This window comes from Heterocephalus glaber, unplaced genomic scaffold, assembly GCF_053883595.1.
Source record: "Heterocephalus glaber isolate CG9 unplaced genomic scaffold, H.glaber_assembly_v1.0 deba00001666, whole genome shotgun sequence".
NCBI lineage: Eukaryota > Metazoa > Chordata > Mammalia > Rodentia > Bathyergidae > Heterocephalus > Heterocephalus glaber.
Window position 1 is genome coordinate 22,691,454 of NW_028258406.1, and position 20,893 is coordinate 22,712,346.

Here is a 20,893-nt window from a genome sequence, read left to right on the forward strand (position 1 = left end):
GAGGGCGGGAGCGGCAACTGTCTATTACAAGCCACGCCCCTTCTCATTGACTAACTCCCGCTAAGGTACCGCCCATCCAGGCGGGGTCTGTGAGCGCCAAGAGGAAATCATGTCCAGTCTCTGGCAGAGTCTATTGGTTGGAAGGCCGTGGGAAGCTGCCATAAGTAACCAATTGAAACACACAACCGGCTCGTGAGGGCGGGTGGAGTATCGCAAGCTTCCTAAAGAGCCAATAGAAAAGAGGGACGTCAAAGAGCTTCCTGAGTTCGGGAGTCTGTGGAAGATGGCGGCTGCCAAAGGCAGTTGGTGTGTGTATGAGTTGCTGAGGTGAGGACCCGGTAGACTGGGCTCGCAGACGTTAGTGGTAGTTGCCGGTCTGGTACAGCTAAACTCTGTGGGAAATGGCCTGCGTTGGCATGAATCTAGGATATTTCCTCAGGTTAGTGAGCGGTCTTTCCTTTTCGGGTCTCCCAGATAGGTTGGAACAGACTAGGTCTTAGAGACCTAGTTTCATTGTTTTTCCCACTACGGTACTGCTTATCTAGGCAGTAGATTACCTACAGATTACCTCAGTGTTTGTCACCTGCCTCGCTAGTGGCGAAGAAGTCATTTTCTTCCTTGTTTCAGTTTTTCCTTTCTCTTCCCAATCCAGTTAGTCTGTCGTAAGTTACTCATGTTCTTTCATTTTCCTTTATGATTATTTTCCAATTTATCATGTCTCGCCAGTGAAAAAACTAGTCCTTCTCGTCTAACTGCCATTCGTTATAAAGTTGTTTTTGGTTTTTTTTTTGCGTTACTGGGCGTTAAACCCATGCTAGGCAAGCGCGGTCCTTCTACCTGTGCCTCCCAAGTAGCGTGCATTTCCGTGCACGGATGAATTCTGTACTTATTATTCATTGATTTATTTTCTCTGATGTAAAAATAGTTATATAAAATATTGCTTTCATTTTTATTACGTACATAAGAAATTGTTTCTTGTCGAAAAGTTAGAAAGTAGGTAAGTAAAATTCATCAGGAATGCCACCATCTGGTAATAACCCCTGTTAACATTTTGGTGAAAACGCTGACTTTTTTCCACGCTGACTTTTTTCCACCTTCGTTGTTGTAATATTGCTTTATCTTGAATGCCTTGCCCTACACTAATAAAATGAAGACCTAGCCAGTAGTGGCGAACTATGGCACAACTGTGCCGTAGCAGACATGCAGAGCCCGCTCTACGATGACGTCACGGGGCTGTGTGAGTTTTTTTCTATACTAAAACCTCAGTGTGCAGATTTAATTGCAATGTTGGTACTTTGCGATAAATAAGTGGGTTTGAGGTTGCAGTTTGGGCACTTGGTCTCTAAAAGGTTTGTCATCAATGGTAGCATATTGTACCTGCTGTGTTCTCTTAACACCCATATATTTTCTATTCAGGATGAAATTTATAATTCACACCATAGCTTCGTGAAAAGCAATCTATACATAATCTCGCCAAAGTTAATGTTTCCCTGTTTAAACATTATATAAAATATTCTAAATGAAAAAAAAATTCTAAATGAGAAAGTCTTTTCGGAGCCTCGTGTTCTTCCCTGCCATACCTAATGTCCCTAACTCCTGCTTTATACATTATGCCTAAATGTTTGCTGGATGACCCACTGTTGAATAGTTACCTTTTATAAAGCCTTCTGTTTAAACATGGATAAATAACGTTGTGTATTTTATATTTAAACATTGTATAATGGATAATTTTGATGTGCAAATACTATAGAGTAATAAATTTACAGAACCTGTGTGTCTTTGAAACTAACTAGACTGAAAGGACTGGTTTAACTTTAGTCATTAATGTGGCAATTTTTCTAATTTTGAGTTAAATACACCCTGAATTTGCCTACATAAATCATTTGAAGAAATTGTCATAAAAATCTTTAGATTGTGAGTCATCTGCTTTTTAAATAAAATAAGCTTTTAAAAGCTTGCACTAGAAAAACAAACTGCCCTACCATTATATAGTGCTGCTTTTATGAATTTGTATATTCCAAATGTTAAATAAATGACAAATTTTAGCACTTCTGTTAAATTCTATTCACTTTTTTAAGATAGTGGTCTTCAAAGTGTGGTCCATGGACCCATGAACCCAGGTTCAAGACTCTTTCAGTGAGTCTTAAGGGTCAAAACTCTATCATAATGTTAAGGTAGCATTCGCCTTTTTCACTAGGTTGACATTTACACAGATGGTATGAAAGTAGTGTGGATAATAGTGCCTTAGCACAAATCAGGGTAATGATGCCAAGCTGTCATTGTGTTTTTCACCACCATTTACCCGCTAAAGCCAGTTTTAACCAAGAGTGTCTGTGATGTGCCAGACTGAGGCAGAAGGATTACCGCAAGTTAAAGTCCAGCTTACACTACATAGCAAGGCCCTGTCCGAAAACAAAAATAATTAAAGTAAATCTGTGATAAAATATACAAATTATTGCTTTTGTTAAATCTCAATCCTTGAGTATATATATCTCTGTAATGTTCTGTATAACAAAAAGGAAAGGGGGATGGATAAACCTCCATATGGCTATCTCAAGGAAAACCTCTTATATGATTGTCTTAGTTGCAATGGTGAATTAAACAACATTTTTACTTGAAAGAATAACTGACAAACTTGAGCTATCAAGGCATTATATTACAAAATGAAGAGGTAAAAGATCCACTGACCACTGGCTCAAGTGATCCTTCCACCACAGCCTCCTGAGTAGCTGGAACTCCAGGTACACACCACTACTCCTGGCTAGAATTTTGAAAATTTAAAAAAAATTGCCAATCATAGTGGCATATACTTGTAATGCCATTTACTTGAGAGGCTGAAACAGAAGGATCAGGGACTGACTGCCAGCCTGGGTAACCTACTGAGACTCTGTCTCAAAATTGCAACTCAGTGGTAAAACACAAAGAAAAAAATATTATAAGTATTTTCTTTTTTTTTTGCTACCAAGCTTACACACTACAAAAATTCTGGTTTCTACTAATATATAAAGTGAATATTTTAAAGTTGTCTTTAATTTGTAGTATATTTTTAAATGGGCATCAGATTGATTTTTTTACCTTTTCTTTCTTATTTTAGGTTTTTTTATTCATTATTTTTTCCTGGGCTAATTGTGTGTGGAATTTTATGTGTATTTTTGGTTATTGTGCTTTGGGGAATCAGACTGCTGCTACAGAGAAAGAAAAGATCAATGTCAGCCAGCAAAAATGGGAAAAACCAAATGGTGATTGCATTTTTTCATCCATACTGCAATGCTGGTGGAGGAGGAGAAAGAGTTTTATGGTGTGCCTTGAGGACCCTGCAGAAAAAGTATGTATGGGTCTTCCTTATTAATTTGGTGCATTGTTGCCATTACAGAAAAAAATCATTACCCAGAAATTCATCTTTCTTTTTTACCTTATTCATAGCCGGGAATTCCTTTTTTTTTTTTAACTGTTTTTTAATAAGAAAATATTTCTCTCATAGGCCTACCTGCCTCATATGATCCTATTGAATTTTAGACCTGATATGGTGGAATAATCCCAGGTCCTCTAGAAGCTGAAGTGAGAGGATCATTTGAGCCTAGCAGTTTAAGACCAGTCTGAGTAACATAGTAAGACCTTGTCTCAAAGAAAGGTCTAGCTTTTCAAACATGTTTGCATTTCTCAGATAAAACTCTGAGCACTGCTTTAGAATTATAATTCCATATAAAAATACCTTTAATGAACTTTGGTTCTTATTTATGAGACCTTTATTAATATTTCATGACCATTTTTATACTGAGAATGTTAAAATAACATTTTTTATTTTTGCAGTGCAGGAGATTCAACTCAGGGCCTCATGCATGTTAAGCAAGTACTGTACCAATGAGTTACACACCCTGCCCCTTAAAATAAAATAATTGAGTATTTCCTAAAAATATAATCTTCTCATTGATAATTTAGGATTTTTGTTGGTGTCTTCTCCATCTTAAATCCATAACGGAAGAAATAGCAAAAATCCAGAAGGTATAGAATCTTAGTCAGATCCAACTCCAGTAACAAAATACCTTAGACTGGGTAATTTATAAACAACAAGTTTATTGCTCACAACTCTGGAGTTGGGAAAGTCTGGGCAGGATCAAAGCACCTGCAGATTTAGTATCTGATAGCGACTCACTCTGCTTCATAGGTTGCTCCTTGCTGTATCCTCATGGGGTAGAAGGGGCAGATAGTCTCCCATAGGCTTTTTTTTCATGAAGGCACAAAGGTGCTGGGGGTGTAGCTCAGCAGGGAAGCATGTGCTTAATGAATGAATGCACTAATGTCATTGTGAGGCCCCCCTCCTCTTAATACTGCCATGTTGGGGATGGGGTCTCAAAGCACAAATTTTGAGAGGACACAAACATTCAGACAGTGGTTTCATTAGCACATGATTTCATTTGCAGAACTGAAAGTTTAGTCCTTGGACAGTAGAAAACTCAGGAAACAGGGAGTCAGTAATTTAAATGCAATGAAGAAAAAACAATAAAAAATTTCTAGCCGGGCATGGTAGTGCACACCTATAATCCCAGCACTTTGGAGGCTGAGGCAGGCAGGAGGATTGCCATGAGTTCAAGGCCAGCCTGGGCTACACAGCGAGACCCTGTCTCAAAAAAAAAACCCCAAAATATTTTTCTAGTATAAAAATAAGCATCTTTATGATTGTGAGAAAAATGTCTCCAACTTTTTGCTTGATTTTGACCTAAACTAATGATATTCATAACTATTATTTTCTACTTAGGTATCCTGAAGCAGTTTATGTTGTTTATACTGGTGATGTTAATGTCAGCGGTCAACAGATACTAGAAGGTGCTTTCAGAAAATTTAACATCAGATTAATCCAACGAGTGCAGTTTGTTTTCTTAAGGAAACGCTACCTTGTGGAAGATTCACGCTATCCTTGCTTCACACTGCTAGGCCAAAGCCTGGGATCCATTTTCCTTGGTTGGGAAGCGCTGCTGCAGTGTGTTCCTGATATTTACATTGATTCAATGGGATATGCTTTCACACTCCCTCTGTTTAAGTACCTAGGGGGTTGCCGAGTTGGAAGCTATGTTCATTATCCCACTATCAGCACTGACATGCTCTCTGTAGTGAAGAATCAAGATGCTAGATTTAATAATGCAGCCTTCATTAGCAGGAATCCTTTTTTCAGCAAAGTAAAACTCATCTACTACTATTTATTTGCTTCTATTTATGGACTTGTTGGTTCGTGCAGTGATGTCGTCATGGTCAATTCTTCTTGGACCTTAAACCATATTCTCTCACTGTGGAAGGTTGGGAATTGCACAAACATTGTGTATCCGCCTTGTGATGTGCAGACATTTCTGGACATTCCTTTACATGAGAAAAAGACAATCCCGGGACATTTATTCATTTCCATTGGCCAGTTCAGGCCTGAAAAGAATCATCCTTTGCAGATCAGAGCCTTTGCTAAATTGCTGAGTAAGAAGGTGGCTGAGTCGCCTGCATTACTTAAACTTGTCCTCATTGGAGGTTGTCGTAACAAAGATGATGAACTTAGAGTGAACCAACTGAGAAGACTGTGTGAGGACTTAAAAGTTCAAGAAGATGTGGAATTTAAAATAAACATTCCATTTGATGAGTTAAAGAAGTACTTGTCTGAAGCAACAGTTGGCCTGCATACCATGTGGAATGAGCACTTTGGAATCGGTGAGTTTTTCTTTTAAACAATTTGTGTGTTGCTGCAAGATGTACTCCTTACATTTTTTTGTAAAATGATAATAGAAGAAGTCTGCATCAAGTCCTAATTCTCTTTCCCTAATCCACCAAGAATGCTTTGCTTATTTGAGACCCTGTAAGACAGTAGTTAATAACACCTGGACTAAGGATGTATTTTAGTGGTAGAGTGCTTTCCTAGCATCTGTGAGGTCCTGTGTTCAATCCCCAGCTGCTACCAAAATTTTTTTTTTCTTGACCACTTACTATGTGCAGGTCATTATGTTGAGTTTTTATAAGCATTATCTAGTTTAATCCTCTGACAGTATTCTTTATAATTCCTTTTTATAGATACAGAAACTCAGGGACAGAGAAGTTTAGTTACTTGTGTCCAGTAGATCTACTATTGATGAGAAGGACCTGATCTGGAAATAGGGAGTGAACAGTTGTGCTTGCCCAAGTCGTGAAGCCCTATGAATGTGGATATAAAAGAGAATGGAGGGCTGGAGAAAATGTGCAGACTCCAGTGCCTTGGAGACCACAGAAAATAGTGTTTCAGGAAAAGGAAAAAAGCAACAAATTCTCAAACTGCTCAGATTCTAGGGGAACATAAAGAGGTCATTGGATGGGCTGGGGATTTAGCTCAGTGGTTCGGGCGCCCGCCTTGCAAGTGCAAGGTCCTGAGTTCAATCCCCAGTACCAAAAAAAAAAAAAGAGGTCATTGGTGCACAAGCAAGCGTCGAGGGAGAAGGGGAAGCAAAAGTCAAATTGTGCTAAGTTGAGCATTGAGTTGCAACCACACTGTCAGGAAGTGTATCTGTGAAAGGGAGGTGAAAGAAGAGAGGATGGCTGGATGGACATGTGACTCGAGGAGGGTGTGTGTATGTGTGCCCTTCTTAGTGTTAGGAGCCTCACCTATGTTAAATGCTGATAGAAAGGGGCCAGGAGAAAGGGAGAGGTGGCAGATCATGGAGGGAAGAGGAGGAATAACTGATCATTGGAGGCCTCTGAGAAAATATGAAGGGATACTTGCCAGCCTTACACAGAATCTGAGGCACTGAATGCCTCTCTAGGGATTTCACCAGTGTTCAAAGAATGATTTAACTTCTCTCCTATGCACCTAGGATGATATCAACCTTATGTGTCCTTCAGAGAATTGATGACTTAATAAGTCGTTTTCTGGGGGGGGTTAATTCTCCCAGAAATACAGGTAAGAAAGGCCAGCTGAAGTATTTATACCCTCTCGTGCATAAGCCTCCATTTAGTTCATCCCTGCTGTTGAGCATAGCAGAGATGGAGGCGGCAACAAAAGCACCAGCAACATTATGCTTTGCTGAGATGATTCACATTTTTGCTTGATTCTGCTAATGTACATAATTCAAACTCTTAAAATTTTGTGACTTATATCCCTTGTCTGTTTTAAATAAGAATGAAGCAGCCTTATTGTGAAGCTTTGGAAATTGAAAACTTAAAATCATTCTGTTTGCATCAGAGAAGTTAAATGAACAGATTTATAGGCATATATGTCTTTAAATTTCTAATAAGTCTCAAAAAATTTTGACAGTTTCTGCTTATCCTCATTCTTATGAACTCACTCAAAAACATAAAGAACTACATGGGTTTTTTTTCTCCCTTTCTCAGGAGTGGTGGAGTGTATGGCAGCTGGCATGGTTATCCTTGCACACAATTCAGGGGGCCCGAAGCTTGACATTGTCGTTCCTCATGAAGGAGAGATAACTGGTTTTCTGGCTGAGAGTGAAGAAGACTATGCTGAGACTATGGCCTATATTCTTTCCTTGTCAGCAGAGAAGAGACTGGAAATCAGAAAAAATGCTCGTGCATCTGTAAGGAGATTTTCTGATCAGGAGTTTGAAGTGTCATTCCTGTCATCTGTGGAGAAGTTATTTGAGTAATGCCATATCTGTGTGGATGATCTTATATAAAATCGGCAGAGCTAATGGTGTTGCTCCATGGTAGAACATGTGATTGGCATGTGCAGGGCCCAGTGTTCAGTCCCCAGCACCAAAAAATAATAAAATGACTAAATGCCTTCTAATGTAAATATTTTTCTAAACTCATTCCCTATTATAATAAAGTCAGATTGAGCAGTGTTCTCAGAAGACCTATATAGACAGGGTATTCATTTCAGTGGAAAAAGTCAAAATTACCTAAATGGAAAGGATAATCTTACATATCTTATATAAAAATTTTATTTTAGTATTTGGTTTCAAATACTGAAAAATACAGCTTTTTTTTCTGCAACGGGTTTGCTATGAGAGCACAAGTGTGAAAACCACTGCTAAATCAAAACCAACACAGGAAAGGAAAAGATTCATATCAATATCATCATCATCAGACATGTGGATTCGGCCAAGTCCATTGCTACCGGCCATCTGATATACAAATGTGGTGGCATCAACAAAAGAACCATTGAAAAATTTGAGAAGGAGGCTGCTGGGATGGAAAAGGATTTCAAGTATGCCTGAGTCTTGGATAAACAAAGCTGAGCTTGAGCATGGTATCACCATTGAGATCTCCCTGTGGAAATTTGAGAGCAACAAGGATGTGACTATCATTGATGCCCCAGGACACGGATTTTATCAAAAGCATGATTAAAGGCACATCTCAGGCTGCTGGTGTTGGTGCATTTGAAGCTGGTGTCTTCCGTGAGCATGCCCTTCTGGCTTTCATGCTGGGTGTGAAACAACTAATTGTTGGTTTTAACAAAATGGATTCCACTAAGCCACCCTACAGCCAGAAGAGATACAAGGAAATTGTCAAGGAAGTCAGCACTTACATTAAGAAAATTGGCTACAACCCTGACACAGTAGCTTTTGTGCCACTTTCTGGTTGGAATGGTGACAGCATACTGGAGCCAAGTGCTAACATCCCTTGGTTCAAAGAGTGGAAGTTTACACATGAAGATAGCAATGCCAGTGGGACCCCACTGCTTTAAGCTTTAGATTGCATCCTACCACCCACTCAACCAACCAACAAGCCTTTGTGGCTGCCTCTCTAGGATGTCTACAAAATTTGTGGTTATTGGTACCATCCCTGTGAGCCAAGTGGAGACTGGTCTCAAATCTAACATGGTGGTCACCTTTACATCAGTCCATGCCACAACTGAAGTAGTCTGTTGAAATGCACCATGAAGCTTTGAGTGAAGCGCTTCTTGGGGACACTGTGGGCTTCAACATCAAGAATGTGTCTGTCAAAGATTTTGTCATAGCAACGTTGCTGGTGACGGCAAAAATGACCCACCAATGGAAGCAGCTGGTTTTACTGCTCAGGTGATTATTCTGAACCATCCAGGCCAGATCAGGGCTGGCTGTGCCCCTGCACTGGATTGCCACACAGCTCACACTGCAAGTTTGCTGAGATAAAAGAAAAGATTGATCACTGGTCTGGTAGGAAGCTGGAAGATGGCCCCAAATTCTTGAAATCTGGTGATGCTGCCATTGTTGACATGGTTCAAGGCAAGCCCAGGCAAGAGCTTCTCTTCACTCTCCAGCTCTGGGTCGTTTTGCTGTTCATGATATGAAACAGATAGTTGATGTGGGTGTCATCAAAGCAGTGGACAAGAAGGCTGCTGGATCTAGCAAGGTCACCAAGTCTGCCCAGAAAGCTCAGAAGGCTAAATGAATATTATCCCTAACACCTGCCACCCCAATCTTAATCAGCGGTGGGAGGCCGGTCTCAGAACTGTTTTTCCCAATTGGCCATTTAAATTTAATAGAGTGGTTAATGATAACAGCGTATCGTAAAACCTTCAGAGGGAAAGGAGAATGTTTTGTGGACCATATATATGTGGCGGGGTGGGGGTGGGGTTGTGTTTTTAAAAAAATCACTTTTTTTGGTACCGGGGATCGAGCTCGGGTCCTTGTGCTTGCCCGCCAGGTGGCGAAACCACTGAGCTAAATCCCCGGCCCAATCAACACTTTTTTTTTTTCTTTTTTTTTAACTTACTGGAGATCGAACTCAGGTCCTTGCATTTGCTCAGCAGGTGGCGAAACTGCTGAGCTAAATCCCCGGCCTGTTTTGTTTTGTTTTGTTTTTTGGTTTGTTTTTTGTTTTTTTGTACTGGGGATCAAACTCCGGTCTTTGCGCTTGCGCAGCAGGCGGCGAAACCACTGAGCTAGATCACTGGCTCTCCAATCAACACTTTTTAATGGAAACAACTTGACCAAAAATCTGTCACAGAATTTTGAGACCCATTAAAACAAACAAAAAGAGTAACAAAAAAAAAATGGAAAATACAGATCTGAAAGAAAAAATTATAATCTTTTTGTTTGTTTTTGTTTTTTGAAACATGATCTTAGTATGTAGTCCAGGCTGGCCTTGAACTCATGACAGTCCTCTTGCCTCAGCCTCCCAGGTACTGGGATTACAGGCATGTACCACCACACCCAGCCTATAATCTTGAACTTTAGAATGATCCATCCATATTTTCTAAATACTATTTTTTGGGGCTGGGGATTTAGTTCAGTGGTTCCGCCGCCTGCCTCGAAAGCTCAAGGACCCAAGTTCGATCCTCAGTACCAAAAGAAAAAAAAAGTAAATACTATTTTTCACATAAGTTTAGGAAATAGTAAAGAAAAAATTATAGGATTTTTTTGTTCGTTACGTTTTTTAAAGGTTTGGTTTGATTTGGTTTTACAGTACAGAGGGTTGAACCTAGGGCTTCACACATTAGGTAAATACCACTGAGCTATAACCTCAGCTAAAAACTTCCTTTTAGAAAATAAACACTGAAAGAAAAATGGATGGCAGATTAACTGGCACTTTAGAATTACTCTGACAGTTTGAAAACAAAATTCTGTTTTATTTTGGTTTGGTTTTGATTTTTGGTGCTGGGATCAAATTCAGGGCTTTGTGCATGCTAGGCAAGTGTTATATCATTGAGCTGCATCCTCAACCCCCAAAGTTCTCTGGTACATTTAAATTCTAAACAACATGGTGAGTTAATCTTTTAAGTGTACCTAATAATTTCCTTAAAAGAAAAAACTTTAAGCAGGCTTATCTAATCATGTTTCCAGAGAGTATGGTCAAGAGTTGGGACTGGCTGATTGCTTCTTGGGTGTATGTACTAATGTTAAGGCCAAGGAATGTCTAGCAGTCTTTTCCATAAGTAGGTTTCTGTAAGAATAGCTTTTTGTTTTCATTCCAGCACATTTGGATAGGTTTTGCATCAACCCCTCAGAGGTCTGCATCTCAGAGACTGGAAATCAGCTTTAATTCATTCAAGAGAACAGCAAGATAAGTTGTTTTTCTGACAGTGATGATAGTACGGTATGTGCAGACAAGTCCACACAGTGTATGTGATCAGCATCATGCATTGTAAGATGACAAGGTGGCATTCTGCAAAGACCATCAGAATAGTGGTTAGCATACCTGGGCCAGACCTATGCTTCATCATTTATAGACAGCTGACCTTCTGATATTAATGCTACTCCTTAATCTTTTTGAGTCACAGATTTTCATGTGTAATCTGGAGATGTTAATGCCTGTCCTCACTGCCTTTTAGAGTTTTGATACTAAGATGGAAAGTGAGAAATCGTAAAAGTTACTTTAATTAAAGGTAACAACCTATAGTAAATGTCTTTGCAGTCTTGTTTTTACCAGTGCATTACAACACTGGATTCATGGTTCCTAAGCCAGTAGCAAGGGATCGATACAAATTTACTTTCCATCCTGAATAACTAGCATGGAAAGGTAAATATGTGTGTTTGCACATTTGGTTGTAAGACCAAAACGTTTTGGCATGTTTCTGCCTGCATAACACCTAGTTTAGTCAGTTGACCCCCTGATTTACGTTTGTATTAGGAGCATGTGAAGGAGATGTATGTTATTCCTTTGTAGCTTTCTCTCAGCTACTCATTGATCCATTCAGCTTCATTTTCTACTCTCAATTACTGTATGTTGTTGATTTGCTGCAGCCCATATTCTGTCATCAGATGACAAAACAGTGAAACAGATAAGCCCAGATGTGGCACACCAACATACCTTTATGTTGGGAGGTCATTCAGTTTACAAAGAAAGACTGGAAGTTGAAGCTGGAAGGAACCCTACAAATTCTATAGCCTAATTTATCTTATTTTCAATTTTGCAGACAAGAACAGTTTAAATCTAAAGAACTTCTAGACTCCCTCAGTGTCACAAAGCTATATAAGGACAGAATCAGGATTATAGCCTGTTTTTATGACTCTTAGCCAAGTGCTTTTTTTATTTTATACCTAGTCTTTGAGGTAAGATTGATGGTATTGCCTATTCAGCCTACCTGTCTACACAAAATTATGGGACTAAAGGAAATTGAAATGAACAGTGGTAGAAGATGTAGAAAAGAAAGAATTCTGGAATTCCTTAAAGCATTCTTAAGCTATTTCTTCAAAATGAATTTTATGTGTCACAAACACATCATAAAATGTGATTTGCATATATTTTCATTTCCAGTGTTGCTAATATGGTATTATGCTTATTTTATTTCTTTTCTGAATGACCGATACTGTGAAAACTGTCAAAGTAGTATGTCAAGCACTGTCATCTGAACATCTTCTGGATGGTTGTTGAATTCCTCTAAGATTTCAGTTTGTAGTGTTTCAAGAATGCTGTGTTTTGAACCCACAGCAGTGAGGGTTTACATTCTTTTTTATATTTTTTGTTTTTTTGAGACAGGGTCTGACTATGTAGTTCAGGCTGGCCTTAAACTCACTATGTAGCCCAAGTTAGCCTTGAACTTGCAGTGATCCTCCTGCCTCAGCTTCCCTAGTACTGGGATCACAGGCATGCACCACCATGCCCAGCTGGTGTCCATTCTTATTTCCAGTTGTGCACTATAATGTATATGTTACATAGTCTTTATATAATAATCTGTTAGTATCTTAATGTAATTTAGATCTAATAGGCATATAATCTATTGGTATCTAAATATGACTTAAGTGATTTTTTATCATCTATGTTATGTTTCCCAGTATGGTACCTTTTGTACCTTTCATGTAGTCTACTAATGTACTAGTATTATTCCACATACCAAAAAAAGTTTTTTTAATAAATAAAGAAAAATAAAACTCTTCCCTGTGATACCTAAGAATTGGTTGTTAGGTTTATATTAATAAATATTTCAGCCATACAAAACATTCCAGATATGTGTATGCTTGCTTGTGTTTGGTGCTGGCGATTGAACCCAAGGTGTCGTGCATTAGCATGTGCTCTACTACTGAGCTATACCCGAGCACCCAGACACTGTTTTTTAAATTTTTATTTCTTTTGGTACCGGGGAATCAAACTCAGGACCTTGTGCTTGCAAGACAGGTGACAGCACCACTGAGCTAGATCCCCGGCCCCCCAGACACTTTTTAATCATTTCAAGGATATTGTAAAGATCATCTTATAGGCAAAATTGTAGGCTAGTAGTATCAGTGCCTTCAGAATATTTGTGTTTATTACGTAAATGTGCCCTAGACACCAGGACTAATAGAAATAAGAGTATCTGTGCTAAATCTATGGTTCTGACAGAAAAGTCACTTCTGTTATATAACTTCACAAGATGTCATACAGTTGGTGTCTGTACATTGCCCCATCACACCCACTGCTTCTCTGCTCTTTCCCCACCCTAAATCTTAGGCCACCTTTGGCTTTGGAGAAGCATCAGTTCCAGTACCTTAGTACTGTGTGCTCACTTGGGCTACATGTATGTGTTACACTGGGAAGGGAGGCTGAAGGGTTGGTACACATACTGGTAACCATTTAAGGGATGAGCAGTCTGATAGCTATCACACATAGGTAGCAAGATGCTGATTTTTCCAGTAAAACTGATTCTAAAGCTAGGCTTGATGGCACAAGACTGTAATCCCAGCACTACGCTATCTCAAAAAAAACCCAAAAAAACAAACGCATGTAAGTCTGATCAAGTAGTTTCAATTTAATACATTCAGCCAGGCCTAAAACCCAAACGAAATCATCAGCTATCCCTCAGCATGATTTAAGTAATGTATATAATTTTGCTAAGATGGAGGAGGGGCTAAAACAGGTTGAAAAACCTTACAGATAAGTATATTTATCAGAGTAAATACTTTCTAGTTAACAGCAAGGAGTTCAAGATCTTAGGATGAATAAGGTTTGGTGGCTCTTACCTAAAAGATTTTAGCCAAGTACTTTGTCATGGGTGCAAACCTGATATTCTTAAGCTGGTTTTTTTTCTTGCCTTTGATGGACTTGGTCTTTGGGTCTTTGGGAGATTTTCAGAAGTCAGGTTTCACTCCCTATGCTTACAAATCTGTTCAGCATGGCAGTGCCATGAAGACACTCATTAACTGAGTCTGCACCAATGTCCTGAAAGTAAATAAAGATGTACATACTAACCACTAACAGAGTTACAGAATTAGTGATGGTCCATCCCTGTGGGCCGATTGTTACCCAGTTTGCAGTTAACACAACAGTGAGGACATTTTAAATAGTCAACAGCATCATGATGCAAACATACTGAGCATTCTCCTAAATGAGTAGAATGTAATTCTGTATCACATTGAAAGAGCATCCCCTCAGATGTCACCAGGAACTAAAGCACCAAACACTGAAACACATCCCAGTTAAGTGACTACTAATATTTGCATTCCTCACATTTAGTGAAAAATATACCAAATGTATGTACTAAGCAGATCTCAGAAACAATCTGAACAACCCCTCTTCATTATTGCTTTCTTGGCCCAACAGTGTACCAGCCAATGTACCATCTTAATTTTATTACAGAGCAGATATTTCAAATGGGATTCTACTACCTAGAAATATGGCCACCCTGTCCCTCCTAGCAGCAGACACATCCCCTAATATTTAAATTAACAAATATCTGTTAACTCCCCAGGCACGTGTTCAACACTGAAATTATGATCAGTACCAAAAAGTCAAGTTTCTGCCTCAAAGACCTTATAATTTTAATGAGAAAATATATTAGTATCTTTTTCATTCAAGAAACATTTCTGACACTGTGCTAAGTAAGACCATTATAAGATATAAAGACCAGATCTAGTTCCTACATTCAAGAAGTTTATAACCTCTAAATTTGAAACAATTTGAAAATAATTCAATAAAACAATAAAGTCATTATTTAGTGCATATTTAACATGACATGCCTTTTTCTTCTTGTCAGTTGAGATAAAAACCAGTTGGAAAACCAAGAATTTCACTTATTAGGGACTGTGATAGTTGATTGTGTCAATTTGAGTAAGACCTGCCCCCTAAATTGGCTCAGCATAGTTCTGGGTGTGGAAGACCCACCCTAGGGAGGATGGTCTCCAGAATGCTATAAAAGGGAAACAAAGGAAGGCTTGCTTCTTCTCTTTCTTCAAAGGAGCTCCAGTCTTCATCTTCACCTTGAACATCATCTTCAGTCTTCCAGTACAGACTCTAGCCTCCAGCACAGACCCTTCAGCTGTCCATTGAAGACCCTTTGGCCTCCTGATAGGGACTTGTATGGGACACTACACTGAGCTCCTTTGGATCTGCAGCGTGTAGACAGGCCTTTTGCACTCTTCCCATCTGACTCTGGGTGGCCATTATAAGCCAATCTTGTGAATTCTTATATATCTGTTTCTCTGGTAAGTACCAACTGCTACAGTCTTACAAGGGTTGCAGTCTGGAAGACACTAAATTCAAGCAGCCTTGAAAAGGTGCTCCAAGATTTTACAAAATGTTGGTTAATGACTTAAAATGTAAGAGAGGTTGTCAGTCACATCTTTTGTTACTCAGGAATTATGATTGGTGCAGGAAATGACAGATTGAGCGCAGTCTCAGTCTCTGGGCAGTATAAGGGAGAATAAGGCGGGTTTTTTCACAAGCTATTAAAACTAGTAAACGTGGTTCCAGAAAGTTATACTTCAGCTCAGTTCACAAAGTCAGCTTGTTCCCTGGGTGCTTTGTACAGACAGCTCCATTCAAAAGTTCAGCTGTAGGGTGCCTGGAACCTGGTTCGCAAGGTCTCCCAACCCCCCCCTTTTTTTTGTATTGGGGTTCAAACTCAGGACCTTGCACTTGCAAGGCAAGCAGCGGCAGCACTGAGCTAAATCCCTGACCCCCAACCGCATTTTAAGTGCTTAAATCAATGCTATTCTATTCAATTTCTTCCTTGACACTGCTTCCTCGGCTGTCTTACTCCTATGTAAACAACAGCTTCAAAGAAATGTATTCAAAATAACTTTAAAAGTTTCAACATCAATGTTTTACAAAATGGCATTGGTCATCTGAAGTGATGAGTCTGTGTATTATATTAATTTTCTACAATAGTCCTAAATTATTAGCACAAACTTAGGATGACATATTTCATCATCTGCCAGTTCTGCAACTCAGAAATCTGAAATGGATTTCACTAGGCCAGTGGTGGTGAACCCATGTTTTTCTTTTCTTTTCTTTTTTCATTTTATTTTTAAAAATTAATTTTATTGGTACATTTCAGGTATGCAGTATAATGACATTCATCACTGGAAATTTGTACCTTTATATAACATCTTGGTTCTTATTTTTTCCCCATTCCCTTGCCCTCCCTTCAACCCCTCCACCCTTCCCTATTTACAAAGACTTTGTTTCCATTTTTTCCTTATCTCATATTAATTCCATTCCTTTCTTTCCTTTCCCCTACCTCTCCCACTTCCCCTTTGGACCTTTTCTTCCTATTTCACATTATCTATTATATCTTTTGATCCTTATTTACACTTTCAGTTTCTCACATCAGAGAAGCTATTCTGTATTTACATGTGTGTCCTATTTATTTCACTTAAGAGTATCGCCTCAATCTGCATCCAGCTATAAATGTCTAATTTCTCATTCTTTATGACTGAGTAGTACTGCATTTTTTTTTTTTTTTGGTACCAGGGATTGAACTCAGGACCTTGCGCTTGCAAAGCAGGCACCAGGACCACTGAGCTAAATCCCCAGCCCTGTACTCCATTTTATAAAAACAAAAAACCATTTTCTTTATCCAGTCTCCAGTTGATGGGCAATTGGTTTATCGGTTTATAGGCATTTGGACTGTTTCCAAGTTTTAGCTATTACAAACTGTGCTGCTATGAACATGGGTACACATATATCACTGTAGTATGATTCTTTTAAGTCTTTTGGGAAGATCCCCAGCAGGGGAATAGCTGGGTCAAATGAGACATCTCATCCTAGTTTTTTGAGGTATCTCCATGCTGATTTCCACAGTCGTTGCACCAGTCTACACTCCCACCAACAGTGGAGAAGGGTTCCTTTTCCCCACAGCCCCGCCAGCATTTATTGTTTGATTTCATGATAGGAGCCATTCTTTCTGGGGTGAGGGGGAAATCTCAGCCTTGTTTTCATTTGCATCTCTCGAATGACCAGTGATGTTGAACATTTTTTCATATGTTTATTTGATACTTTTATTTCTTTGAGAAATGTCTGTTCATTTCAGATGCCCATTTTTGGATTGGGTCTTTAAATTTGGGAGGTCTGATCTTTTTGAGTTCTTTATAGATTCGAGATAGTAGACCTTTGTCTGAGGAAGAGCAGGTGAAGATTTTTTCCCACATTGTGCGTTGTCTCTTCACACTGCTGGTGGTTTCTCTTGCTGTGCAGAAGCCTTTTAATAAGAAGAGATCCCACTTGTTGATTGTTTGTGCTAGTTCATGGGCAACTGAGGTTTTGTTCATGAAATCTTTTCCTACACCAATGTCTTCAAGAGTTCTACTTAGTCTCTCTTCCAGCCAGTTTAGTATTTCTGTTTTAATATTTAGCTCTTTAATTCATTTCCATTTTAGTTTAGTGCATGGTGAGAGATATAGGTCTAGTTTCAATCTTCGGCAAGTTGAAACCCAGTTTTTCCTCCAATGAGGGTGTTTGCCGCCTTTGTCGAAGATGAGGTGGCTGAGTGTGACTGGAGTTGATTCTGCATTTTCTAATCAGTTCCACAGATCCTCAGGTCTGCTCTTTCTGCATCTATTGAGATGATCATATAGTTTTTGTCCTTAGCTCTGTTAACATGGTATACTACATTTATTGATTCATGGATGTTGAACCATACCAGCATCCCTGGGATGAATCTCACTTGGTTGAGGAGTGGAATCTTCTTGATGATCTTTTGCATTCTGTTTGCCAGTATCTTATTGAAGATTTTTGCATCTATGTTCATTAGTGAAATTGGCCTTTTTCAGTTGGGTCTTTTTCTGCTTTGGGGATCAAGGTGATGCTTGCTTCCAGGAATGAATTTGGGAGTATTGCTTCCCTTTCAATTTCCTTTTTTTTTTTTTTTTTTTGGGTACCAGGGATCAAACTTGGGTCCTTGTGCTGAGGCAGGTGGTGGAGCCACTGAGCTAAATCCCTGGCCTTCTTCCCTTTCAATTTCATTGAAGAGTTTAAACAGTAGTGGCAATAGTTCTCTAAATGTCTTGTAGAATTTAGCAGTGAAGCCATCGGCGCCAGGGCTTTTCTTCATTGCTAAGTTTTTACTTACATTTTCAACTTGTTGATTGATATTGGAATCTAGGAATCTGTTAATTTCTTCCGTGTTTTCCATCTTATTGGCATATACATTCTCAAAGTAGATATTAATGATCCTCTGGATTTCTGCTGAGTCCATTGTAATTTCACCCTTTTCATTCCTAATTGCATGGATTTGGGTCTTTTCTTTCCTTTTTTTTTTTTTTTTTTGATAAGTTTGGCTAGTGGTTTCTCCGTTTTATTCTTTCAAAGAACCAACTCTTTGCTTTGTTGATTTTTTGTATCATTCTCTTAGTCTCCATTGCACTGATTTCTGCTCTGATCTTTATAATTTCCTCCCTTGTATGAGCTTTGGGTTTGTCCTGCTCTTTGCTTTCTAGAAGCTTGAGGTTCAGCATCATGTTGTTTATTTGTGCTTTCTCTGTTTTCCTAATATGAGTATTCACTACTTTGAATTTTCCTCGTAAGACTGCTTTCATTGTTTCCCATAGAGTCCAATGTCTTGTCATTTAATTGTAGAAACTGTCTGATTTCTTTAATTTCCTCTGTGATCACTGGTTATTCAGAAGTGTGTTACTCGATTTCCATGTGTTTATGAAATTCTTGCCATTTCTATTGCTATTGATCTTCAATTTCATCACACTATGGTCTGATAATATACAAGGGATAACTTCAGTTCCTTTGCACTTACTTAAACATGTTCTATGAGCAAGTATGTGGTCTATTTTGGAGAATGACCCATGTGCAGCTGAAAAGAATATGTATTCTGATTTTGTGGGGTGGAACACTGTAAACATCTGTTAAGTCCATTTGTTCAAGAGTTTGATTGAGTTCTAGTATTTCATTCTTTATTGTCTAGTTAACCTATCTATTTGTGACAGTGGGTTATTGAGGTCCTCCACTACTATTATATTAGTGCTTATTTGATTTTTCATGTCTGTTAGTATTTGTTTTATATAGTTGGGCACACTAATATTTGGTGCATATATATTTATGACTGTCATCTCTTCCTCCTGAATTGTTCCCTTTACAAGGATATAGTGGCCTTCTTGTCTCTCTTAATTAGTGTTGGTTTGAAATCCATTTGATCTGCAAAGAGGATAGCCACTCCTTTTTGGGGGGTTCCTGTCACATGGAATATTGTTTTCCACCCTTTAACTTTCAGTCTATGAGTTTCTTTGTGAATGAAGTGTTTCTTGTATGCAGAATATTGTTGGATCTTGCTTCTTGACCTATTCTTCCAGTCTGTTTCTTTTGATTGGTAAATTGAGACCATTAACATTGACAGTTATAACTGATATGTATTGACTTATCCTTGTCATAACTTTTTCTTTTTGTTGGATTCTCCCCCTTTGCATTTAATTTCTTACCCCAACATTCGGGAGACTGAGGCAGGAGGACTGCTGTGATTTCAAGGCCAGCCCCTGCTACATAGTGAGTTTGAGGCCAACCTGAACTACATAGCAAGACTGTCTCAAAAAAAAAAAAAAATCACCAAAGCATTTAATTTCTTGTTGTGCCTGATGGATTCATTCTGCTGGGCTTCCTGGGGTTGTGATCCTCATTGTCTTTTCCTAGGATATTGTCTAAAATTTTTTGGAGTGTTGGTTTGGTATTCATAAAGTTCCTCAGGTGCTCTTTGTCATGAAAGTATCTTATTTCTCCATCAATTTTGAATGATAGTTTTGCAGATACACAAATCTGGATTGAGGTGACTTTTCCTCACCCAGTTGTCTTCAATTCTCAGCAAGTCATCGAGAGGCCTTTTCTCTGATGCTCACAACTGCACCAATTCCTGGGTTCAGAATGGTGGCCTTCTGGTTCTCTGCTCTGCCCTATTCTCTGGGCGGGGTTCTGGGTGGGGCCTCTGCACCCTTGGGATGTTATCTGGGTGTGCCTCTGGCTGAGGCCTGCACCCTGCGCAGCTGTTGTCTGGGAGGGCCTTTGGCTGGGGGCTGTGTACCTGTGTGGCTGTGTCTGATGGGCTTCTGGCTGGGGTGTGCACACACTTACCAATGGTATCTGGGCAGGCCTCTGGCTGTTGCTTGCCCACCTGCATAGCTCTTTTCCTAGTGGGCCTTTGGCTGGGGCCTGTGGACCTAAGCTGCTGGTGTCTGGGCGGGGCCCTGGCTGGGATCTGCACACCCCCACCCAGCTCTGGTCCATGTGGGCTTCTCACTGGGATCTCCACGCACTTACTGATGGACTTTTTAAGACAAAAGATGTGAATATAAGAGTTGTTTTTTCTAAACTAAAATAAAACCTCAGTATTCCAGTTTACCTGCAGTGTTTAGCTCTGCAATAAATAAGTGGGTTGCAGTTTGGGCACTTGTCTCTCAAAGGTTCACCATCACTGCTAGCCTAAAATCAAGGCATAAGCAGGGCTGTGCTCCTTCTGGAGGTTCTAGGGCACCATTCATGTCCTTGCCTTTCCCAGACTCTAGCATCTGCCTGCATTCCTTGGCTTGTGGACCCTTGCCCACCTTCAAAGACAGCAACATGAGGCTGAGTCCTTTTCATGCAGCCACCCCTTTGGTTTTCTCCTTTGCTGCCCACTTCTAATGTGTGACTACATTAATCTATCTGGGTAACCCAAGCTAACCTCCATATTTTAAGGAGGTTAATTTTAAGGTCAATTGATTAGCAAACTTAATTCCATATGCAACAAACTTCCCATGGCCAAGTGACAATATATTCACAAATTCTAGGGATCATGACATGACATCTTTAGAGAAGGATATTCAGTTGCATTATT

At 39.3% G+C, this 20,893-nt stretch overlaps 1 protein-coding gene and 1 pseudogene across 3 annotated transcripts; both read left to right on the plus strand.

Moving 5' to 3' along the window:
• The first annotated feature begins 36 nt into the window (after positions 1-36).
• Alg11 (ALG11 alpha-1,2-mannosyltransferase) lies at positions 37-12,827 on the plus strand. Of its 2 annotated transcripts, none has more exons than XM_021257811.2 (4): positions 37-327; positions 3,095-3,325; positions 4,757-5,688; positions 7,336-12,827. In XM_021257811.2, the coding sequence occupies exons 1-4, from the start codon at positions 284-286 to the stop codon at positions 7,605-7,607; spliced, it is 1,479 nt and encodes a 492-aa protein (XP_021113470.2). In that variant the 5' UTR covers positions 37-283; the 3' UTR covers positions 7,608-12,827. The 2 variants fall into 2 exon arrangements, with proteins under 2 accessions (XP_021113470.2, XP_012927453.2); XM_013071999.3 differs by having other exon boundaries at positions 97-439.
• On the plus strand, positions 7,998-12,827 carry LOC147822290 (elongation factor 1-alpha 1 pseudogene; annotated as a pseudogene). Its single transcript, XR_015445898.1, has one exon. The product of XR_015445898.1 is annotated as an elongation factor 1-alpha 1 pseudogene (transcript).
• Positions 12,828-20,893: the final 8,066 nt, after the last annotated feature.